Below are 26,633 nucleotides of genomic sequence, written 5' to 3' on the forward strand. Positions count from 1 at the left end.
CAACTGGAAAATGCAAGTTTAATAACATAGAACCACAGCAAAATATCTTGTGGGATAAATCAGACAAAAGCTTGGCAGAATTAAAACAGTGACAGAGCTCTCAAGTATCTCTCTGATGTGGACATTGGTTTAGTTCTGAATTTCTATGAATATATGTTTGTCAACAAATGTCTTTAGCTGAAAATACGTTTACAGACACAGAACATAAACACTTGAGAAGCAAACCTGAGTCCAGCATTATCCTAAGATAAAACACCACCTTGTACTTCAAGTTTTATCACAGGCTCCAGAACACATTAGGAGAAAGACTTTCCATCTTACAAGTGCTAGCAATTCTTCCAGGATACTACTTTTCCAACATAAGAACTACCACATCTAACAAAGCCTGAAGAATTTAACCACAAGGTCATGAATTTTAACACAGAACCATTTTCATCTTGTATGTAGCTGATCTATCCACCCCTTCCCAACCCCCCCCAAAAATGGAATAAAGCCACTGCTTTGTGTTTTTCATCATATTTTTCCATATTAATATAGTTAGAACTACAGAAATCCTTCTGTCTCAGTTTAATGTAGATTTTATTGTACTGGCACGTAAACATTAACCCATAGATCGGAACAAGCCTAGGAAGAGCTGGGAACTAAAGAACTAGTCTAAAATGATGAGATATTCCCTTTGTCATCTGCAGTTTCCCTGGCACTCTGCCATTAGAGAAAATGACATTGCAATCAAATGCAAGTTGTTTGGGAACCAAAGGAACAGGGAAGAAAGGAGTCAAAAGAAAGCTTGCTTTTCAAGACTTGCGTAATTACCAATCTGATCCACTGTGGTCGATGATGCTCTTTACCCATTTAGCTTGCTGCTGATAATTCAGGATTTCTCAGCCCTATTCCTGAGCCATTGGAAACCCACCCTGCCTTTGAGGATACTCTTCCATTACATTCAGGCCTCTGATCTTCACTGGACATCACATCACACACCATTTACATCGAAAACTGTATCATTTGTAAAAGCAGAAGATGAAAATGTCACAGGCTGGCCACCAAAAATGAGATGAGTTCTGCCCCAACATGCTTAGCAGCAGCCACCCATCCAACAGCTGCACTGCTGATTGTAGTGGAGATGTCTACAACTTGCATTCCAATGGAGTACCCATGTAGAACAAGACTGACATTTGCTGTTAGATATCTATACCTCCAAGCTAGGAGCGGTGTATTTAAAACATTCTGCTATGTTCATGTGCAGACAACATTAATTCATCACTCTCGGATTATAACATAAACGAGCAGAACAGTCTGTTGCACAGATCCCCAATTATTTCAGCCAGGTTTTGTGCAGAAGACTGAGACTGACTTAATGCAAAGTGGAACCCTGTCAAACTCCTTAAATCAACATCAAGTCGCTGTTCTTTACACATCCCCTGTCAGCAGGAAAAAAAGAAAAGGCTTCTTCAAAAGCATTCAGCCTGACAAACGTGAGCTCCAAAAGGCAGTATGGTGAAAACCAGTGCTCAGACTCAGGCGTTTTTGCCTTTTTCTTTTAAAAAAATCAAATAGAAATGTCAGCATAAGCAATTTCTACTGGTGATAACCTGTGGCTTGAAGGAAAGCTTCCTAGGATTTCCAAAATCCTGTGATTGCACTGTAAGCAAATGTAACGTGCGTGTTCTTAGATGACATTGCTTATAGAAGGATGCTGTTCCCAGCCTCCATTCCTAAACATCCTTGCACAGACAAGTTGCTGAGAAAGTGACAAGCAGAAAATAAAAACCAGTGGTTAGCTCTTCAGTCCATTTAATTTGCATATATGGCACCTGTTCAGTAACACTTACCTACAGCCTTTCCTTCTCCCAGACTGAAGTCACTAAGAAAAGGGAACCTCTAACACCTCTTTAAACCAGAGCCAGGCAAGGCTTTCAACACGTTATGCCACTAAGACAAGCAGGCGTTGCTTAAATCGTTCAATCTGCCAAGGCAGTTCTTCCTACTCTGCTCTACCAACCACTTCACAAGGGCAAAAGCATCACCCAGAAGCACTTCATTGCTTAGCTTTACAATTCATTTCAGTGTTTTGGCTTTTCTTTCACAGCCGTCACTTACTGCTTTTTGACTATTTCAAAACAAGCTGAAAATGCAGGTTTTTTGCATGCTTTGAGGATGAAAAAAGAACACACTGAACTCTTGAGCTATATATCATTTGCTTTCCACATTTCCTTGTTATTAACATACATCATTACTTGTAAACGTTCAACAAATCTCTGTCAATTTTCACTATTCTGATACGGTGCAGCAATATTGACAAAGAACGATATCTTTGTAAAGAAAAGATGGGATCTAACAGAGAAGAGATGAACCCTTGGGCATATAAGTCTAAACAAAGTAGAGCCTAACAGGGATTACAAAGGAGATTTGGTGATATACTGGTTGTGCCAAACGTTCTGGGATTCTCCTGACCCTTTCTGTTACTTGATCCAAAATTCCTAACAATCTGGCTTCCCATAGTTTTATCTGCAGAGTAAGCCCCAGGAAGTCATGCTATCTCTGCCTACGGTCACTAAGCAACAGTTCCACAAATATTCAGTCAAACACACACAAAAAAAGGGAGAATTTCAGTCTGTTGCCAGATATACAGCAAACACGAGACACCCAGGTAAGCAAATGACAAACTATTATCTGTCAGCCTCGAAAATCTCTCCAAGTGAACAGCTTTTAAGCCAACTTGTAATAAATACCACATGCAGCTAAGCTTTAAAAAAAATAAATAATCCAAAGTCAAGTTAAAGAGTAACCAGCGTCCACGTTTAACCATGTAAAGCCTATTTGGAAATCCAAAGCGACACTTACAAAAATATTATGCTACTATGAGAACTGTCAAATGCTTTGAATAATTGTACACAAAGGAAAGAAGTAAAAACACACTTTACCTTGTATCGCATTTTGGGGCACGAATGGATGTAGAAACCCATATAATAAAAACAGAGATCAGGAGCTTTCTCGTGAAGTTGCCTAGTAAAAGCAATTTCCCTACGAAAGGAAAACAAAAAGGACTAATTATTTATGAATACAACCCCTACATTTGTTTCATCATTCAAAGAAACTCTTTCCAACCACCTGGCTTTTGACTTATTGAAGGTCCAGTCTTCTATCAAACAATGAAGATAACAAACAAAACATTGTGTGCGGCTTAAAAACACCCATCTTTGCCTTTTGCCTTGCCATGTGACCAACTCGAAAAGACTTAGAGTGAAGAAAACTTTTAATGACCATAAAGTAATGAGGTTGGGCTGTAGTAGCAGTCCTACATACACTCAGTTCATCAACACAAAACTCAGTATTTCGGTGCTAAATTCCAGAAGAACTTGAAGCATTTTTCTCCCTCTTACAAAACATAGATTATGAATATTCTGGTTACCTACTGCTAATGATTGTAGGTACCAAAAAACAACAATAAGAATCACTCAGTATGTCCTGCTTAGCTTCCCCCAACCTTTTCTTGGACTCATATATTACACATAGTCTCTTCTCTCCTGACTCTGTACTCAAATGCCTCCTTATTTCAAAAGATGTTCAAAACTGCATCCTTTCTACGACTCGGGAGCAAAAATTCTCTGAATAGCATGAAGTAGAAGTGATAGCTCTGCAGTGCAGTTTAACCTCCTCGGAGTAAAATTGGCAACAGCTTTTAAGGTATCAGATTCCTTCGCAACTTCCTAAATCCTCCCCAACTCTTAAGGGCTTTTTTCCCCCCCCTTTCTGAAAAGAGAACAAGGCTGTCCCCACCCCCCCAAGCCTACTGAGAACTCTTTTATTGCTTTAAATGCAGCAGAATTTACAAGCTGCTTTTTCACAAGTTGAGCCACACAAGCACACTGCCATGACAAAGCCTTATATTTATTAGGTAGATAAGTTTAAATCATTTCAAGAATTCATAAGCATGGATTATGTCAGCCTATTATTACATAAAGTGATGTGATACATAAAGGTACTGAAAAACAACTCTTAGAATTTGCTTATGGCAACTTGCATTAAAAACAGAAGTTTAATTTTAAGTATCGTGTTTGTATTTAAGTCCTGACCACTAATAGAAACCAAGATTGTTTCTACATCACAGTCATTCCAATGTTTTTCTACTTGTTACTTCTGATTCCTTCTGATTCAGAGAAGTGGTAACTCAGACTCTTTTAACTACAGACCAAATGAGATGCTGCACTGACAGTTACATTAAATCACACAACAACTCAGAAGTTACCCCAATCTGAACCAGAACCAGACCAGAGATGCCCTGAGGCCCTTTCCTGCCTAAACTTTCCAACTCTTGCCAAAAGCAACAGGAAAAGCTGCTCACAGAGCTTAACCGATCCAGAAGCTTACCAGAGTGGGGAGGTTCTGCACTCTGTCCAGCCTCATGGCTCCACCATAGCTCTTGCACCAGCTCCAGTACTAACAGGTTGATCACTAAGAGCTCAGCTCACTAATAAGCAGGTTGCTGAAGCAGTCTTCTACTCAGTAAACTAACCTGGCTAAAGGTGTGATTGCTGGAAGCCCAGCACATGGTAGATATGGAGAGGTGTGATTGCAGTGACAAACCATTAAACCGATGTCAGCAACTTAGCAGTGAACTTAGCGAGGCAGCTCCTGACAGATGCATTTGCGTAATTCATAAGTAGATTATTCACAAAACACAAAATTCACCTCTACAAAGAGAGGAATACACTCACAACAGGTGATAGTTAACCTAAAGCTTTAAAATTCACAGGATTACTCCGTCTGTCAGACAGAAGGTAATGAGATTAACAAACCTGAAAATATACTCAGCTCTAGTATAGCAGGAAACCACTAATTCAGAAGACAGCTTTTACGATCTCACTGTGCACACAAGTATAGAAGTGATTAATTTCATTTGGTGACTAAGCTAAGGCAAAGGAAGAATTATTTCCATCCAAACAAAAAAGACACTTCTCTCTGCTGAAACCAAGCAATACTAAATTATTCTCTAGCGAATAAAGACCAGGTATTTCCCTTCCAAGTTTTTCATCGTTAAAAGTATTTAGTTAATTAGAAAGATGAGGAAAATGTAGAATATATTTAGGTACGCAGCTAACTGTTGAGAATTAATTTTTGCTAGCGAGAGTGTTAGCAGCATGTTTAGAGTGGAATTAAGTCTCAAGTTAGAAATAAGCATCAACTCTTACTATTACATCTAACCAGAAAACAAAAATCCTCTTACCGTAACGCAGAGTAGACTCCCAAAGATAAGAAGGAATAGTCTGGGTCGTAGTACAGATAGACAGAAGACACACAGTAGGGCAGGATATCAATGACACCCACAGCTATTATCTTCCCATCTAGCCAGTACTGCTGGTGAAAAGAACCATAGCCACATTCTGGTCCATTCGGTGGATTCTCTGCCTGAGAAGAAACAGGATCTCATTATCAGACTGGTAGATTTCCAGTATAAAAACAGTTTTAGATGGGGATTTTAAAAGAAAATACTGTGAAAAATCTTTCCTGCTATACACTTTTAGAGAAAGGAAAACAGGAATTTGAGAAACAGGGAAAACAATATTAATTCTCTATATCATTTTTTATTTTCACTGTAGAATAGAATTTTAGAATCACAGACAGTGGGCAGGGACCCATAACAACCATCGAGTCCAACCCCAGCTCCACACAGCATCACCCAAACCCAATGTCTGACAGTGGTGTCCCAGCAGTCCCCCGAACTCAGGCAGCTCAGGGCCGTACCCACTGCCCTGGGCAGCTGTTCTGTGCCTGCTGTCCTCTGGGGAGAGCTTTTCCTTTACCCACAGCTGATGCAGCTCCATGCTATTCCCCTTCAGGCCTGGTCCCGGACCCCAGGGAGCAGAGCTCAGTGCTTCCCCTCATTTCCCTGTGAGCTGCCATGAGGAATTGGCTGAGCCTGCTCTGCTCCGTGCCCAGCAGATCCATGGAGCTCAGCTGCTCACACATCCTGCCCTCTGGGCCCTTCGTCATCTTGGTTGTGTATCTGTGGATCAGCAACCTCTGGTCACTGAAGTTCAGTTTCTCAGTGTAGCCACTGAGATTCCTTGAGAATAGGTTTACAAAAAGCACTTATCAGCTCACTACGTAGGCTTTACTCTTTATGACCAACTAAAGAACTTGCATCTAAAAACCTGGAGCTCTGTCTTGCGTCAGAACTTATGGAGTTTCTTGGCATCAGCCCACAAAGAACAGCTTCTGCAAGACCACTGCTGATGCACACTGTGCTTTGAACACACAGCAAAGTGCACCTCCACACTGGGTAAAAGCGCCTAAACCAGGATGCTTCATATTACAAAGATTATCTCCTAATTTAAATTGCATTGTGCAACTGACTCTAGTGCGCCTTTCCCTCCAACATTAAGTTACTTCAGTCCTGAATTTCACAGTGCTCAATTAAATGACCCATCTAGTTGTGCTTTTCACTGTACAGCCAGATCTTCAGAAAGCAGCTTCTCACTCAATAAATCTGACAGTACTACCTGCTATTACCAACTGTTTTGCATTACAACAGCAGAAGGAGGGTTTAATCAAGTATTTTGATACAGTAGCGTAGACTGAAGAGATGACGGGCAGTAGAAGTTATTCTAATTGTTACCACGTGCGTCAAAAGAAATCAATCACTTGGACAAAAATCATTCCAACAGACTTACCCAACCATTAAGTCCCAAAATAAAGGCTGTACAATATTCACTCGTGTAGCATTAAACTGGGTATGTAGCAGAAGATATCATAAAAGTGTAATGATCAAATACATGAGAGTTAAATCTGGAGAATAAGAGGATATTAGATGGGAATAGTGAGGTTCTCTTCATTTAGGAGAAGCCTTCACATCGGGTAATCACTGTTTCATACAATATCCTCAGTTTTTCAGTAGAGCCAAATGAAATCATGTAGCCAATATGAAAGTCTTTAAGATGGGTCATATTCAAAGCTTGAGAGTTTGGAATAAGAAAGATCTCTTTAAGGGTAACCCTAAGAGACCAGGTTAAGTTCTTAACCACCACGGTGCAGCAGGCAACAGAAAAATGGAATCAATCCAAGGGGAAAAAACATGATTGATTTAAATAAGCAGATAAAGCAGGTTGCATTTCTTTTTCAAAAATGAATTGCATAGAAATGATTAAATGTTATAAAAGATTGCCTGCAACAACATGGAAAGGATTTTCTCCTACAGGTAAAAGACTGCTGTGTGTAAGGGAGCCCTACCTTGGAATGGCATAGCATGGGCTCAGTCACATCTGCCAACTGCAGCATCAGCTCAGTAGAGAACTTTTAGTGAGGCATGAACTACAGTGTTATTCCACTAACTCAATTACAAAGAAATCTACAGACATAAAAGAGGCTGTGTTCTTTAACAAGGATAACAAGCACAGTACTCATTTCAGGCAAAATGTTCAGGGATCTGTTACATAAAGTAAATAGCATTTTTTAAAAGCACATTCTCCTCCTCCTTGAAAAGTTTTCATACAATATAATCCTTTGTAGCATTTGTAAGTACTGTGTTTTCTCCAATTTCTCAATGAATACTTGGCTCCTTGGCCTTGATTTCTCACATACCATTCAGACCATTAGATGTGTAACAGGCCCAGCATAGGAAACCCTCTCTTTGAGCAGGCTATACCATTTCACATGGCCGATACAACCACAGGGGACCATGACTGTCAAAGGCTACGTGAAATATACATGGGACATCATACATGTCCCACTAGAGAGGAGACCACTTATCAACACAAAATAACACGTTAGCTTTTATACTACACGTGCTGCTCTTGCTACTGAACATCACCATTTCTCCGGGTAATGAATCAACACATGTAATGTGAGAGATGTTACATGGAAAGAGAGAGATCCAAACCAATATCCTCCTACTTCCTTATGCAATTAATGTTGAAATGATAGGAGCTGCTGATCATCTGAAGCAAAAGCCCCACTATCCTAAAGAACACATGTAAAAAAGAAATGCAAACTTTTAAAACTAACCATGTGTTTTGTTTATATTCATTAAATAAGTTATATGAAAAGACTAACCACTAAAACTAGAGCTAAAACTCTGGCTATGAGAGTTAAGGCGTAATTACATGTGCTATTATTAGGAACTATTAATACTCCCTAGTTTTCGTAGCTATTTCTGCCCTATATTTTCTTCATGAATGGCTGATTGGTCATAATTTATAACACATTATTAACATTTAAATATTTAATATTGTCTGGCATTACACATTGCCCTAATTAATACAATTCGATGTAATAAGTGCTTATAATGAAACCCCAATTGATGGTGAGAGCACTCAATTTTCTTCAAAGCACACTGGTCTTTCACTTTACTTCTAACACATTTTAGTGTTATTAATAATATAGAAATTAGACTAGTTAACCTCTAACCCAGACTGGTATGCAGCTATAGAAGGCGCTGTACCATCCACCATGAAAACGTGTCTTAACTCTGATAACTGCAAGACTGTTTTTCTCTGGGAGGATTCATGACAACTCCTACTTTGAACGTTTCCATTTTACTCTCTGCTGTGGATGGAAGAAGGAATAAAATATGAAATCCATGCTACCTTATACAAAATAAATTAAAAAACAACAGGGAAACTCTTGATTTCTACCTCTAGTGGAAATTATTTGCCAAAGTGAAGTGATTAATTCCAGCAGTTCTTCTCCCAAAGGCACACACTCAAAACCTGCCATATGGTAAATTACTATCTTTCTTGGTTACTAACATATCTCCTGTTCACTACTGTCTCCTCCTTTCGTTAGGGATTAGTGAAGATGAGGCCTACAAATACAGGCTGTGTCAGCAGAGATGCAGCACTACAGGCTTCCATCCAAACAAGAGGGGGGGAAAAAAATGAGGAAAGAAAAAGCCAGCAGCTCAAGGGGAGGCATTGGTAGCTCTGTTGCATAAATCCCTCTTTATGCCACACTAGTAAGGATGCAACTGGAGCACTCAGCCCAGAACAGGGAAATACAGACTGACTCATGAAGGGCCATAAAGATGATTAAGGACTGAAGCATCTGACATACAAGGAAAGAGCTGAGATCAAAATCAGACAACCTGCGGGAAGGTTTTGTTTATATGTATAACAACTGACAGGAGGGAGTAAAGATGAGGGAGCCAGGCTCTTCTCAGCAGTGCCCACTGACAGGACAGAAAGCAATGGGCTCTACCTAAATAAACATATGAAATTCACTCTGAACACAAGAAAACACTTCTCTATTACAACCATGGTTCAACACTGCCACAGACTGTGCCAGCAAGAGCTGAGTGCAAAGGCAGCCCATAACAGAAAATCATAGAATTAGATTAAAAGGAAACCTAAGCATCTTGAAGTACCAACCTCCCTAAAACCATCCAGAGGGTTGGAACTGGATGGGCTCAAAGGTCCTTTCCAACCCAACCATTCTGTGATTCCAATGGTAAGCCATTCTCCTGTGCTGAACCACTGGGGTAAAATGACAAACATTCAGATATAGCTTCTGAGAGGAAAGGAACACGGAACAAAAACCAAAATCAGTTCCCTGCTGTACCCTGTTTACTGCTAGAAAATTGCCTAGTTTTCTGCTTCTGCAAACTGTATTTTTTAAACTATTCTATTCTTGTCTGCCAGAGCCCAGAGCCAAAACTGAAACTAAACAGCAGTAAGGTGAAGAAATAAAGACAGGAAGAGTTCAGGCATTGCTACTTATTTATTAAAATTAAAATAAAATAAGTTACAAATTGAAATTGTGTAAAGCTTAGAATTGATTTTAAATCATTTTTGTTCTAAAGAGTAAACAGGCCGCTCACTACTAGATTTTCTTGTGGCAACTGTTTCAGAATGAAGAATTTCAAGAATCTCTTGGCCTCTGATACACAACCTCTTTTATTTAACTTCATCTAATTGAAGACATCTGTAGTGGTGCCACACAAAATTTAATTCAAGCTCCGAAATGTCAATAAAAAGTGTCTGTAAGAAACAATAGTGGTATAAACCTGGCGGGGAAGCGTGCATCAACATTGACGTAGCCATACAAAATTAAGAATATAATAGCAGTCTGCTGCCTGAGTTGACGAGGTGATAAAAGCCCTTTTCCTATAAAGCCTAATGAGCTCTATTACTCTTCAGCTTTCAGGAATGCAAAGGCCAGTGGACTCAGCAGAGTAAAAGCAACAAACTCTCCACACATGGATTCATTCAAACTGCGACATATCGCATTACCAGCGTAATTACCATAACCTGACAATTTCATTACAGTCACGCGGTACTTCACTCTTTAAGACTAACAAGAAAGACAGTGAAACAAATCTACTACAGTTTGCTTGTTGGAAAAGAAACAGCAGCATCTCTCCACAAGTCTTAACTCAGACTAGAGTCAAATACATGGTCAGTAAATTATTTAGTAACATACTCTTTTCTTTAAAAGAAAAGTACAGTAATTTCTGCCTTTGTTTTATTTTCCTCATGCAGTTATGTGAAATTCAGGAGTAGCTCATTATCCACCTCCTCAGACTCCTTTACAGATTCAGTGTTACCTTGCTTACTGGCTGTGATGATACAACACCGTGACACCCATCTGTGCCATCTAGACCCATAATGTACCAACTACAGAAAATGAAGAGGAAAGAATACATTTTGTGTCGAGAATTAATACTTACCTCAAGGGGAGAATCACAGAGGAATCGTGTGAACTGCATCAAGGTAGAGACATCAAAAATATGGCCCAGAAGACGGTCCAAATATGCAAAGTAGAAAAACAATAAGAATGTTAGTAATGCTTCAGGATACATTACAGCTCAGACAAGTACATGCTCTCAAAACATTATAACTTGAAAAGAAAAACAACAAATTTCAGGAGTTGAAATAAAATCTCCCAACAAACTCCCCCTTTCTGGTAAGCGATCAAGTAAATACAATAAATAATTATCCAAGTCACTTAACCCTATAAAATAGAAGATATTTAAAAATGAGATGAGAGAGAATTATCACCCCATAACACAGATCTGTCTTGTATTCTCAATTACACATTGCTTTTCTGTGGGACCTCCTGCAACAGGAAACCCTTCCCCATAGTTCATAGTATCATCATAGTATCATAGTATTGTGCGAGTTGGAAGGGACCTTAGAGATCATCGAGTCCAACTCCCGGGATTCGAGCCCTCTGTGTAGCAGAGCGGCACTTCTACCCCCTGCTCCACAGGGGGTATTTGAACCCGGGCCCCCTGGTGTTGCAAACGGGAATTCTACCGCTGCGCCACCGGGGCACACAGTTCCATTGTGCATGTCCCATCACCAAAGGATGGGGCTTAGGGCCATCACGTCTCTCAGTATGAATTGATCAAGGCTATTTCTAATCACTATTAGAAGCAAGTCTGGTCAAATATAAAGAAGATGGAAAGGGAAAAAAACGAACCAACTTCCTGAAAGTGCAAATATTTTCAAGCCTGGATTCTTAACTCAGTATGAAACGTTGTGCTACAGATAATCAAACAATAGGCGAGCTTTAATGAGCTGGAGCTTGGTCAAGATTCTAAGAGCAGTAAAATATAATAGCTGTTTACTCACCAGCATTTACTTATTTGATACAAATACTTCCTTACTGGTAGACTCTACATAAAACGTATTAAAAGATATTACAAAGTTCTGGTCTGTATTTAACCCCAAAACATTCCTTTGTTAAACAGCTAAGTTTGTGTTACACAGTTCCCTCCCCTCCTGTAATGAGCTGAATGATTTAATAAGTCAGTGGTTAACAAACTGTAAAGAATAATAAACAGGAACTTGAAATGTTAGGCTTGATAAAAAGAGTACAATAATACCCACAAGAAAACCAATCACTGACAAGAGTTTTTTGGTCAAGAATTCTACAAATTCCTCAGCTAAATGAGACAAGAGTTTTCTTCTTATAGGGAGATGCATCAAAAGGCAGGGAACTACTTGCAAAGCATTTGACCACCAGGAAGCTGTGCTGGGGTCTCCTCTTTGCAGATCTCCAGACCTACCTGGATGTGGTCCTGAACACCCCGTCAGCCTCAGCCACCCAGGACCACATTCTTTATATAGCTTAAGTAGTTATAACTACTACATTTTTCCTTCCAAAAAAGCTATAAAATCAGATTTTATTAATAAAAATGCAGCCGCTGGGATATATATGGATCTGCAAATGTTAAGTGGACCATTCCCAGTGTAGTTCAAAGTGAACACTGAACTTCACTGTCCTTTAAGATGCACTGAAAGGTATTCCGCTGCTGATGCTAGAAGAATCAGGGCTTCACAGAATCAGTCTTCAGATACCTTTTCCCTCTCAAACACTCAGTCATATTCTAGCTGACCTACGAGTGAATCATAGAATCACCAAGGTTGGAAAAGACCTAAAAGATCATCCAGTCCAACCGTTCATCCATTACCAATAGCTCCCACTAAACCATGTCCCTCAACACAACACCCAATTGTTCCTTGAACACCCCGCAGGGTCGGTGACTCCACCACCTCCCTGGGCAGCCCATACCAGTGACTCAACACCCTTTCTGAGAAGTAAATGAATGATAAACTTTTAGGATAAACACTGGATATCTATGGAGCTGCTACTGAAAACAAAGTAATGTGCATTTTCCACAATTGGCTATTTTAGATGTGCTCATCACCAGAGCACCCTAAATTACCGAGCTTAGAAAAACAAGTTACTTTGATATCTTAATTCAGCTCCAGAATTGTTATGATTTGCTGGGTAGGGACAGAGAGCACGATGGAGAAAAACAACAACAACCCATAGACAGTATTTGAGGAGAACAAAAGTAACTCAAACTTTGAATTATCGAGTTATGCTCCCATAAATAAAGAACAGACATCTACAAATTCCTCCGGTGCTCGTGCATCAGTCACTACAGCCAATGCCTTCAGAATGCGCAGGCACCAGAAGAATAAACCATGTGTTCTTAATTTTGATGTCAGAAGACCCCCGATAGTTCTTAATCTGCAACTTTAGCTTTATAGTGCGAGTCAAACCCTATGGGTGAGAGATCGGAGCCAACACCACTTTTCAAATAGCTGTGTGGATTCTCCAGGCCCCACGTTGGGTGAGGGGGACGTTCCAAGTGTTCCAAGCATAACTTCTACTTGCAACCGTCTCCACTGGTGGCTAGGAAAAAAATTTACTGCATTTGAATTTGTACCGCAGACTTAACGGAATGAAACACTGCAAGTTTTATTACAGATTAGTTCATCCCTTTATGTTTGCTGAAGTTCCCAGGTCAGATCGGTTTCTTAATCAAGCTCAAGAACAGTTCAGGAAATTGTGAATCAAATGAAGTGATTCATTTGATAAGGAAGAATTTAATTCGCACACAGAGTAGGAAAGTAACAGATATCTTAGATGCTCCAACCTCGGTTATCAACCTTTGTTGCCATCTCAACACATACTCTCCATTCACACCACCCATTGTAACACAGGAAAACACCTTGTCTACATGTGTACTTAAGCTCAGCTATACATGAGATTCATTTTCTTGAGTAACAAACTCATTTTTAAGACTGCAGGATGATTATGAACACAGCCCAAAAAAATGAACCAACGGACCATGAAAGAAATGCAGTCAAAAGCTGGTGTTTATGTAAAATAAATCAACCTGTCACATGGGCACAATTGAAATTCCTTTCACAAAGTCATACTTTTCTCATTTTAATTTCAAATTGAATTTCAAAAGCTTCAAGTCTTTTAAAAACTATATATATGAAACCCCCAAGATCCATTCTTCGGTGCAAATTAATTTCAGTTGACTGAGAGAAGATTACGCTGCTAAGGATTAAAACTGGAAGGAGAGAGCAGAAAGATAACCTAGTAAAAGCACATGCACACCTTTACAAAGCTGCAATAAAACTGGAAGGCTGTACAGGCAAAGGAAGCCATTCAGACGCTTTGGATGCCAACCCAGCACGGGTTTCACCTGGTAGCCCAGTAACTTACAAGCTGAAATAAATACATCTTCGCTGTCAAACATTAACTCTCGTTGTTCATCTTCACTTGCAGAGTGACAAAAGTCAGAAATACACAGCAAAAGAAAAAGCCTTTAGAGAGCACAGAGCCAAAGATGAAATATAGGCATTTGAAAGCCAGTCAATAGGGAAAGAGTCAATTTGAATTATGACTGTCTAAAGTGCAGTTTTCACAGCAAGGATCATTAGAGTGACAAAACAAATAGTTGCTGATGGGACAACATTTACATTTCAGTTCATTACAGAGTGACCAAAATCACTCTGCCTTTGTTTCCTAAGAGAATATCACTCTTAAAATAACAGAGATCTGTTACAGTAAAGTGCTTGTGTAGAAAATTCAGTGTCAAAATAAGGAAAACCATGTAAACTGGGATGCAGAAACTGAAATGAAACAGTACGGACAACTGGCTTAGTTGTCAGGACACCTAAATGTTTGGGTTCTTATAGGCAATTAAAGAATAAAAATCAATGGATCCACAGCAGAATGCCATACAGAGAATGGAGCAGGCAGACCAGCACCAGCTCTGTAAGCCAGCACAGTAAGAGATACCAATGGCAAAGGGTCTGGGCCCACCAAACCAGTCACCAGTGAGTGCTGCCATTAACTCTGATGACAAAAACGCATTCAAGAGCGTTCTAAAAAGTGCATTGCTGCCTAGGCAAGCTAAGGAGGCTACAATAACCACAAAGGCTTGGTTTGTCTTTTACACATTCTCTCACTAGCCAAAGAAATAGGATACTAGGTTAGAGTGACCTAAGGGTTTGGAGTCGACTGCTGATACCAACTTGGAGTTGATCAGCATGTGCTCCTCGGCGTTTCCTAGGCTCCTTGCTCAGTTTCCTATAGTAGTTTGAGTGTATTTCTGGGAGCCAATTAAAGAAGCTAGAAAAGAAAAAAAACAAACATACCTATTTCAGTAATTTCTTGCACCTTTTCAAACAGCATATCTTTTGTGTGTTGTTAAATTCTTTCCTTCCAAGACAAATATTTGGTTAAGCACAAAGTAAAGCGAGTGTCCAGCCAGCTTTGCAGAGGGAACTGACACACATACACTATTCTTCTACAAGCTTGTCATTATAAAACACCCATGAAAAGTTAAATAATTCACTCGCTTCAGTAGGTCCAAACAGCAATAAACTGTTCTTTCTAGAAACTACTGTAGATTATTTTTATGATTATTTATGGAAATGTTTTCTATACTTGTATCACTGCACATTGCTTGTTTCGGTCACACTTCAGCCTTTTTCCTTAAGGCAAACACCACCATAAGAAGACTAAAAATCACATTAATGACGTACCTGATTCTTGGAACATTATTTGATAATGTTAATCTGTTTGTTTTCTTAAAGTGGCCAAAAAAAAAGTACCATCAGAGTGGCACAGCCCCACAAAGCATGAAGTGCAACCATTGCAGAGCTGGTTATACAGCTGCATCAGGGGTATTAGCAAGGAATTTGGACCCAAAGTGCACAGAACATTGTCTGCAAACAGTCCTTTAAATAAGAATTTGTGGTAAATGATAGAATCATTCATGTTCATGTGCCTTACTTCAATTATTTGACAACATGTAAGTACTTTTTCTCTTACCCACATTACAAGAGAGCAGCAATTTGATTTAATTGTTAATTGATAATTAACAACGTGCTCGAGCTCGCACACGTTCCATTAGCGCTGTTTAAGCACGCAAGCTGTACCAACTTCTACACCAATCACAACTCTATGGATCATTTCATCATCTATAGTTTTTCTTCATTAAATTTTCATGGAAAGTCATAGAATCGAGATGTGAGGGTCCTTCAAATGCCACCTGGTCCAACTCCCCTGTGACAAACACTGACACCTACAGCTACATCAGGGTGGTAAATCCAGGCTGTAAAGCTCAATCCAGATCCCAGATGCCAACAGGACCTACTCCTAACTCCTGATTCTTCTCAGCTCTGCAGCCCATCACTTCCCAAGCTCTGTCGGCAGGCTACCTCCATCTAGCAGCTGTGCAATGCAAGGAAACCACACCTGACTCAACCTGAGCAGCTGGTACAGGTATGGCTGTATCTGGTATGCTGAACAACAGAAGCGATACACTGAGCTGTATGCTATGGTTGTTCCAGTGAAAATCCAAGTAGTGTTCAAGCAGTAGCCATCAAGCCTGCAAGCAAAAAATATTATTATTTCATATTAAACTGGAAAGAAAAATGTGCTTCAATTGTGCTTTGTTTGGGGATAAGAGTTGGTTTAACTGATTGCCTATAGGAGCAAGACCCAAGGAAAATACAAGCTGTCAGAGCTGATGAAGTTCACTGCATGCATAAATCAAGTCTCACTATTTTAACAAATAAATAGCCAACATATCACTATTTTTACAGCACTAATGGAACTAAATAGCTGAGAATAAATGTTTGCAATAACATTACAGCTTTTTTCTTCTATATACTGCATCACATTCAACACAGACAGAGCGAGCTCTGCCAGATGGAAGAGAAAAGCCACAAGGAAACAATAACACTATAGTTCATGTATATGCATTAGAAGAGAGCAACTCGGGATGAACCGACCTTGATTTCTAAATACAAAAAACAACTTCAATACCTCTGCTTTAAATTAATGATGTTTTAATATAAACTAACTGCAATATGCAGTCTTGTATGCAGGAACTCTTATAAAGACTGCTAACAAAAAAATGCAAGCCAGATTTTACTGTGCCACCCAGAAAAATAATCCAGTGCTATTCAAATGCCTGTTGCTAAACTTCTAAACCAAAATAAAACACCGGTTACAAAACTACATGTATCCATTTCATTGCACAGAAATTATGACAAAGCTACATTATGAAGACTAGTCGTAATTCTTACCACAGTTGAAGGAAAAAAGGGGACAAAGTGCCATTCGTTACTTTTATTTGCATAATCATGGTACTCTGGATCTGCTGATCAGCTTTGTGCTCCAGCTGATCCTTCACCAGAACACAGGGAAACAATGCTTGCTTAATGAAAGGATGCTCAGCCCACTATCACCCAGCTCATTGCAGAAGCCATCCTTATTCAGGTTTCATTGTTGTAATTCTTTTTTCCCCATTACAGCTTAATATTTTTCCCAGAAATGCTATTCTACCACCCAAGCAGGAAAAAAAGAAAGAAAGTAACTCGTGAACACACAAACTCTTGTAATTGCTGACAATAGGGGATTTTTATAAGCGCAATATGTGAAGTTGTGTATATAACATTGAATATAATCTTCCACTACTTCAGCAAGAAGTTATATGCTAGCAAACAATAGCCCTGTTTTATTTGGAACAGTGCACAAGAACTACCGCCATAGACCACAGAAAGAGATCTACGTACACAACATCCAGGCAGAAGAAACAGATTTGTACACCTATGTATCATGTCTGTATACATACTCATTCACTGTTAATACTTTCCCACTTTATAGTGTCATAGAACCCTGAAGTGTGGGGAAAAGACCACTAAGAGCCCCAAGACCAACTGCTGACCCATCCCCACCATGCCCACATTTCTCAGCAGGTGCTGTTCTTTTCAGTCCAGCTGTTCTTTCTGGACCTTCATCACAGAAGCTGGAACTCACCACCCAAGCACAAAGCAGCTGGCCCAGAAGGAATTCTCATATCGTCTCCCTCATTTCACCGTTTTCAAACCTGAGACCAGCTTTAAAGATGGTTATCAAGCACCTGCATTCTGCCCGGATAAAGATAGCATCCAAAACCCCCGTTAGGGTGAGCATGACTCAAGTTAAAGAATAAACAGATAAGGCTTTGGCTTTTACCAAATGCACAGTCCTGCACTATCTTATGTTACTCGATGCCTGCAACAGGGTTATCAGAGTAGTAAAACAAGTAAAATGTTTTTGCTTTTTTCCTTTTTCTTTAATTGAAAGTATGGCCTAAATGAACACAAAGGACAAAACACTGTTTTGTTTGATAGCCAAAGCATTCAGCAGGGGATTGCCAGCCAAAGTTAAATACAGACAGCTTGCAAGGAGGTACTGAAGATAGCACAGTACAAGAACACCATTTGTATAGACGATTAAGAAAGGCAGTTCAGAAATAAAGCGTAGATAACATTGCATCAACGTGAGCTGTGCTACAGAGCACTGCCAGAACGTTACAGAAACCACCCTCTTCGAATGAGACAGCAACTCAGTACAGTAGCAGAAAGTGTTTTAATAAACCTACTAGAGGTTGACTAATATCTGAACCCAGGTAGATGCCAACAGCAGCATGAACAGGACTTACAATCCACACACCTTTGGTCTCAAGTGGAACTCAGGCTTGTAGCTGCTGCTGCGAAGTAGTAGAAACTGACTGCTTTGGATCAAGAGCTGATAGCCCTGTATGCAAAAATAAACTTCATCCAGAAAATCTTCACCATTAGACGGACTCAACAGACAGAGAGCTCTTTCCTATTTTGTTTATACTATTAAATAGCTGGACTGGACAAACCTGCATGCTTCAGAGAGACACAGCCTGTTGGACTTGGTGCTGTTTCACAGAGCAGGAGGTAGAAGTGCTTTTCATGGGCCACTAAAGAAACTGTTTATTGGGAAGGCAGTTTGTCTCCTTAATTACACGGAATATTTATTTTCTAGCATTTCATTTAGCAGTTAATAAACTGCCTTACATCCTCAACCCTAACATCTTCTCTTACTGTCACACGCAGACAAGCTCACACTGTAAAATCACAGCCAGATACGGCTCTGAAGGGAGCACTATTAAAATGAAAGATGCAGGGGGTTGTTAAGGGTTTGCTGACAGAGAAACTTGGATTTACAAACCTGGGAGAGAGGTTTCCTGCTTCCCAAACATCACTCTTTGTAGAGAGAAGCTTTACTAGAGCTATCTATTCTGCTTCCTCACTTAAAATTGAGATGGAAAGTTGTATATATGCGGCACTGGTGCAAAAAGGCGTTCTTCCACATTCGCTGAGCAATAATCAGCTTAATGGTTCAAGTATGGTAATACTGTGAACCATTTTATAACTTACCATAATAGTGGTATTTTTAAATTATAAAATTATAAATCCATTTCTAAAATTGCATTTTAATGTAATATAGTTAATATGAAAACTAGTCCAGCTAACACAGGCAGCTCTAATGCCAACAGTGTAAGAATATATTCCTAAAAGAACTTGTTAATATACCCCATAATAATCTTTGTTGGATTCTGAATTTAAATGCAGGCTGGTTTCTGAATATGAAACGTTGAGCCAAATGTAAAATGGAATTCTTTTCCTAAACAAGAAATTCCCCATATATAAGAAAGTGCAGGGCTCTCTCTGAAAGAGGCTCATCTACCATACATAGATGTATGTGCACAGATTAAAAGCTAGATTTCAGATCCAAAGAAAAATCCTGGATATTTGCCATTTTAAGACCCAAAACAGACCTGTTAGTAGCCTGACAAAGCCCTGTGCATAGGACAGAATTTCATGTTACCTATGCTTGAAAGAAATGCCTGGCTTCAGTGTCTGTATAACATAATAAAGCCTGAAAAAGAGCAAGAAAACAACTGAGGGCCTTCAGATGGCACTTCCCACTGTCCTTCCATGGAACTTGGAGCAGTTTTTCACCCTACTTAGTATTGTCCACTCTTAAAAATGACTCCAATAGTTCTCCTCCCACAAAGATTCAGTATTAGAGCCTCTAAGACTGATCAAAATACCTTTTGTGTAACGCATTGTAGAGCAGTTCTCCTGCCCTGGACTCCTTCAGCTCATAATTTAAACAATGAATTATGAGTGATTTGGGCCATCAAACCCAAGCCTAAATCAAGCCATATATACCCTGCCCCAAAAGGGATCAGACAAACAGGGCACCAACTGCCATTCAGAACTGAGCTGTAAGCAGTCATTGATGCTGCCCTTGATTCATGATTTAAAACAAATCCATATCTGAACAAATAAGTAGACATAGGAAGTTCTTACCACCCTGTCAGTGCAACAACACAGTTCTGAGAGTAAAAGCATACTAGTGTGTCTAAGCATTAAGGTTAAAATACATTCACTGTAGCAGACAAATGAAGTCACAGATCAGACCAGGTAATGCTTCTTAGAAATCTATTAAATAGGTCAGGTTTCCCTGACGTATTTCCAATTTTTAGCATGTTATAATTAACTCAATTTATACCAGAAATTGAGAAAAAGGCAGCAATTATTGTTGTTGTTGTTGTAAGTCTTACTGTTACAAAACAAAGCGAAATAAAGTTTATGGCTTTCCACAGCAGCATCACAGAGATCTTACAAACGAGCTCCCCTTACATTCTCTCAAACTAAAGCCAAAAATGGTTATGTGGTTCTACTGTTCTGCCTGGAAAGCAGCCACAGTTTGTTATGTTAGGTATCACTTCCACAAGTCTTGCTCTCAAGAACCAAAAGCTCTGGCAGATCGATACTCAAGCCTTACATTTTCAGTAGATAGTAATGATGGATCTGAGGTACAGCTTCATTAATTTTGCTAATGAAAACATTGTGGCACCTGCCACAGAACCAGGAGATGGCTGCTTGCTCAGAACCCAACTTGTCTTTTTGTTTTAAACCTAATATTAGGATTAGCATCCTACAAACACCTTTTCCTATCGTAGAAGACTTATTCACGCACAATGCACTCTGAATTGAAGGTTATCAGCTCAAGCAGTATTCTTGCACCATTCCTACTGCAAACTCAGGCTCCAGTTAAGAGCTATGCTTGGCAGTAAAGCGTGAATAAAACTGAGGATTTTAAAACCTTAACCTGTTACAGAAAGCAAAGCAAAATTAAGGAAGAGCACAGAAGTAACAAACAACTCTAAAGCAGAAGACACTTGTCATCTAAAAGGCACTTCCATACCCTTATCCCACTTCCAAACCTCTTTGAAAATCCTGTGATTACAGTTCAAATTAACATATTATGAACGTTGCATGAGAGCAGTGCATCCTCCCTTTCCCTTTGGTTCAGTTTCTCCCAATTAAAGCCTACAGCAGAAACTTACTAAAAAACACAGGAGCCCCGTATTTGTTTACATTTTCCCTCCCAAACTGACACTCCGGCATTTCAATATCTAGAATCGTTCTAGATACCATTTCCCACCATTTAACTGCACAGTAAAAACGTTTTCATAAAGGTGCATGCAGTGAACTGTACCTCATTTTCGCCACATTCAGAAGGTGTGTCCTTGTGTATAGCCATCTGATACTTGGCAAATAAAATGGCTGACTGGTTGAAGGATGATTTGAACTGTGGGTCCTCAAAAGAGACAGGTACTAACCTCACCTTCAGAGCAAGGGAAATACAAGCATACTGTTTTGAGTGCGTATAATCAGATAATATGCTTCTGAAGGTAAGGCTAGTGGAAGATCTTCTCCTATCCATTTCAAAGCCTTTGAAGTCAGTACTCTAAATATAATAAGTAAACCTTCTACAGGGAAAAGTATATTTATATGGCAACTAAGGCTAACCTTGACTGTTGATACCTCTATTAAAGAATAGAAATGATATTAACATTGGAACACTCCAAAGCACCAGCTCACTCAACCTATGTTGTGACCAATCTAACAAAGCAACAACAAATTTCTCAATGTACAATGCCAAGAACTATTAAAATGTATTAATTTCTAATGGCACATCACTTGACCCCAGTTTAGCAATTACATATTCTTGCTACACACACTTTCCCTCCAATATTCTGATTTTTTTTCTTAGTAGTATTCAAAAGGTAACACATCCAACACAGGTAACTATTACACATTGCCTGGTCATTACAAGAGGTGGTAACAATGTGTAATTTAGATAGAGTGAACTGATCACTACTTGATGTGCTTAAATGGAAAACGAAGAGGTTTACATAATTTAAGTGACCCCCAAACCAATGACTTGTACGTGTGGTAATTTCTTCACTCACATGTTGGCCCTGATCATGCTTGTTCCTCCACATATGGATGCATTCAAATCAAAGCCAATGAGACTACTTATCAGGGCAAGCATCCAGCCATTTTCAGTTCCTAGGAGATTTATATGTACACGGTCCATGACATTTTACCTCCAAAGCCTCATCTCTTTCATCTCTTATTCAATAGCATAGCTGTCTAACTCCCAACTTTTGTCTGCAATTAAGACCAAATATTCATAGCACTCAAAAGAGATATCAAAGGTTTGCACTTTCAGAATGTTGATTGTACTTGATACAGTATTTTACATGCTCCTGAGTGTAAGATGGATATAAAATCCACAATTGTTTCTTCTAGAATCTACGCAAGATGCACAAAATGGAGGGGAAGCTGAGCTTTGCATAAAATTCATTTGGCCTTCTGACCTGATTTATAGTTGGTTTATCAGGTGGGTCCTTGTGAATAGCCATCTGGTAACGTTTATAGACCTGGTAAGACTCCTGAAATGTGGCTTTGAACTGTGAACTTGGCGGAGATGATCTCACCACCCTCACCTTCAGAAGAAGTTAAACATTTATTATTACAGTATCATGCAGTAATTACACATTTATAACATATACAAGCATCACAACAGAGAGAGTTTTTCCACTTCCTGAAAAAGAACCCTACCTCACTTTACACTATTGAAGGCTTTTGTATTTACATTGAATTACATACAAGGTTTTCAAATGATGAACTAATTAAAATCTCTATAGAAGAACCACATAAATGGTTTTGGGGAACTCATTCCCACAAATGCTAAGCAGATTGACATTTTAAAGAGATTTTTGATACATTTTCCAATCTTCTGTTCCTGTGTTTTCTCATCATACTGTAAATACTTGAAGGGTTTGTGCACTCGGAAGACTCATATCTATCCTCTTTAGATAAAGACCATATTTGCATTGCAGTGGTCCTAAGAGGATTTCCAGGTATTTTTTAAATTAAAAGAGGAAGAGGAAACAATGTTCCCCTGTTCAATTACAAATTAATTTAGGTAGGAAATTGTGTCCTTCCTACACCATCCTTAAATACAAGGAACATAAATTTTAAGAATCCATAAATTAAACAGTTTTTTACTAAAAGTGATTGCTTCCTGACCAAAGGCGTGTTATTACGTGATCAACATTGCATTTTCACTTTGGTCATTCTCACAGATACCACTGGCTCTAATCTACAAAGAAAAACCCATGTCAACAACAGCAAGGAACGATCCGAGGGGAAAAAAACCTGCTAGAATCATTCTCATTCTCAGACATTCACACAAGGCCATTATACGTGTTAGGTAACATCATGAACCTGGTAGAATCAGCAATTATAGATCAGTTACATGGTCTCTGGGTGCATCTTTTAAGTCATTACCACTTCAAATAAGAACCAGAAGTACAATTCAAGTTTAATTTTTAATACCATCAGTAGCTAAAGGAAAATGTAATATATTCAGAAAGCTTTCCAGCTTCCAGAGAAGAAAAACACTGTGTTTACAATTAACCAGTGTCAGCATGTCCAAAAATCTTCCAGGTAACTACTTCTATAGTAAAAATAGATTTAAGCGAAACCAATATATTATGCTGGTTTCAACCATAACTTTTACAGTTTCCAAAGACATCAACACATACCACAGACATTTATAAATAAGAGCTATCTTCTCATCTGTTTAGTTTCATCAACAGTTACTGCTTTCTAGCCAAGATTCAGTAGCATAGGTAGTTTAACTATTTATATGCTGCAGAACTAAATATTGAATGTCTCACATTGTTCAGCACTCAGTTAATTCAAAGTCTTTCATTTTCAAGGCACTCGGTATGAAATCAATTTACAAGAGTTTTGTTCACTATACTACTCTCTTCTACAACTGACTGCAAGTGCAAGATTACCCCCTTGTGGTTACACAGAGCTCAGCTGTACCAAATATATCAGCATGTACCACATATATTCTAAGACTTAAACTACAGACAGTTAATAAAGCCACAGAAACTGAACACCTAAGCATTTGTAGAGGTCCAAAAACAAGACTTCTGTAATTTGCCTTCAACAGCAGTGAATGAGCCATTACCTCCAATTTGTGTGGTGCATCGTCAGGTAAAGGGACAAAAATGAAGTCTTCAATGCTTTTTGGTTGGTTCGTCGTAGACTTGGAGTTTTGCAAGAGTAAAGCCTGATGTTCTGCTTGAAGTGGAGAGCCTTCAAGGGTGCACCTCTGGTTCTGAAGGAGTTTCTGCAGTTTTCTTTCTCTCCGTATGTCCTTCGCTTTTCGACACGGCGGCTTGCTCAGATCAGCCCCTTTGCCTGTAAGGAAACAAGCAAAGAATCTAACACCACGTTTTGCAAGAAACAAGCAGCCCTCACAGGGTGACTAAAAGAAATGGTTAAAATTACCAGCAATTGCATACCATGGTCTGAACATAACACAGTCCTCCACGCTTACAGCTAGTGATGATACCCTGTGCCAAGTGAAGGTGTAGTGATTTTTTTCCTCTACAGCTTTCTAGCCCAGAGTCAGGAATATATTTAAAAAGCAGTACAAGAGGAATTCCTCTTAAGTCTGTCCTTAAATCCCTCTCAGAGAAAAACAAGAAGCTCCTGTTGAACACACGATATTATGCTGCCTCGTATCCAAGCAGCACCAGGACCAGCTTCAAATATTGAAAGGAAAAAGCACAAAACCAAACCCACAACCACAAAACCTCACTGTCAAATTCATAAAGAATTATTCTACTGCATTAAAGACAAGTACTATAAAATTAATGCTCTGCTTAAAACAAGGAGAAAAAGATGACTGTGATCCATTCTATCCACAAAATGCACTGAAAGGATGGTCACCAAATAAATAACCCATTCCCAATCTGCAATTTCCCTACATTTCATGATTTTAATTGATACTGATTTTAAATTCATAAATCCAGATTTCTACAAGTTTACAAAAGCAAGATTTTATTTTCCCCTAACACTCGGTTCTTTCACCTTGACACACCATTATCAGCTACTCCAGGAAGCACAGAGAAGAGCTCCATTCCAGACGCTGCCTTAAAGCTTTATGAAGCTGCTGCATTGCTGGAAACAGCAATGGAAGAATTCATGAATTTTCAGGGAATACCTGTCTGATACTTGCAGCTGCTGTAGGAAGTTACATACAGAGGGAAAGCTGCACTCACAATTGTATGAGCAGCCAGTTAAATCCAGTTAATTCTTATAAAATTGACTCCCATTCTATATTTTTAATTATTTTACATACAGCGGTAGATGAGCTGGAAGCCAAAACTGATCCCATAATACTAACGGTTTCAAAAGGAGAGGAATAATGGAACAAACTAGGCCCACAGAGGGAAGCACAGAGTCGTATATCTTGCACAGAACAAAAACTGTAACAAATATTATGACAGACTGCTGAAGCAGTATTTTATGCCATTAGCTTCCTCCTGAAATCCATATATTTGCAAAGGACGCACTGGCACCTTTTGAAAGACTTAATGGGAACGTACCCAGAATGGTGAGGTGCTTTCATTTGAAGCATTAAGAAGACAACACATTTCCAACTCAGCTAATATTTATGAGAAATAAAGAACAATCCAAACCCAGACTTAACTACGGCTTATCCCACTTTACTTTCTAGAAGGGCTGGAAACTACTTGGAAATCATTTCTTCCAGAAGGCCTATGAAAATGCGGTTGGAACTTTCCTTCCTTCTCACCAATAACTTTGTGGCCAAAAATGACTTCAAACCCCACAGACAAGGGCAAGCAGTGGCCTCCTTCTGCAGACTGGAAGAAGTAAGAGCACTGGTGAAAGGCTCACAATGTGCTTACATTCACTTCACCTGCATAGAACTGCAGCCTTCAGAGTCACTGCTTCATCTATTGTTACCAATACAACATAGAAATTGTCAAAATACTTTCTACTGGAACCAATTTTCAAGCATCAGTAAACCATTCTAATGCACAGACCATACAGACTGTGAAGATTTAACTCACACTGGGTATAATTGTTTTGGTTTATACTAACATACTGAATAGCAATATAAACTGGAAAACACTATCTTTTTTGTTTCTCCTGGCTCATTTTACAGTGAAGATGGTTAAGGAAAAAAAGAAAGAATGGCCATCTGTCTTTTTCTAAGATGCACATAATTTAATTAAACCCCAAGCACAAGCTCTAGTTAGAGGTACAATATAAATCAGAAACCAAAGATAACAGTTTTATGAGAACAAGAGAGGAAGGGAACGAGGGAAGCAGATTTTACGCCTAAGCTACTGAAAACTATTTGTTAGCAACCTTTCTGCAACCTACAGTATACATTGTTATCAGTGTTTCTGGTTCTCATTTAAAGACTTTCTCTGTGTGAGCCACGGAAAACACTTGCAAACAGTTTGTAAGTACACTGCTATTGCAAGCTCCTCGGGGCTCCCCAATCCGGTTGTTCCATGTGAGCTCCATGAAAGCTGAAGTGCTGAGAGCATCTCAGAAACAAAGCTGGTGTCACATCTGCACCCCTCAGGTTTCCTACAGCTGAACAAGCAGACTGCACAACCGAACATCCTTACCTCTCACCTACAGCCTTTTGATCTTTGTCTCATTCAGACAAAAGTATTCTCCAGAAAAGGACAAATATCCCGAGACCATTACAGATGTTACGCGATCTGACCAGGGCTAAACAAGTCAGTGGATGAGTTTATTTAAAATACTCGTGATAAATCTGAAGAATGTTATAGCACTTCATCTGCC

The 26,633-nt window shown here is 39.2% G+C and overlaps 1 protein-coding gene across 4 annotated transcripts in view; it reads right to left on the reverse strand.

Moving 5' to 3' along the window:
- Window positions 1-26,633, reverse strand: part of ATE1 (arginyltransferase 1) — a 60,928-nt gene that overhangs the window by 28,356 nt on the left and 5,939 nt on the right. For 2 of the 4 annotated variants that reach the window (XM_072340478.1, XM_072340476.1), the window contains exons 6-10: window positions 23,968-24,200; window positions 21,130-21,258; window positions 10,664-10,696; window positions 5,228-5,409; window positions 2,925-3,024 (exon numbers count right to left, since the gene is read on the reverse strand). In XM_072340478.1, the coding sequence (XP_072196579.1) occupies window positions 2,925-3,024; window positions 5,228-5,409; window positions 10,664-10,696; window positions 21,130-21,258; window positions 23,968-24,200 (677 nt within the window). Of the gene's footprint in view, window positions 1-2,924; window positions 3,025-5,227; window positions 5,410-10,663; window positions 10,697-21,129; window positions 21,259-22,297; window positions 22,427-23,967; window positions 24,201-26,633 lie in introns of all 4 variants that reach the window. The other 2 variants (XM_072340477.1, XM_072340475.1) reach the window with 1 other exon arrangement.

Source organism: Excalfactoria chinensis, chromosome 6 (assembly GCF_039878825.1).
Source record: "Excalfactoria chinensis isolate bCotChi1 chromosome 6, bCotChi1.hap2, whole genome shotgun sequence".
Taxonomy (NCBI): domain Eukaryota; kingdom Metazoa; phylum Chordata; class Aves; order Galliformes; family Phasianidae; genus Excalfactoria; species Excalfactoria chinensis.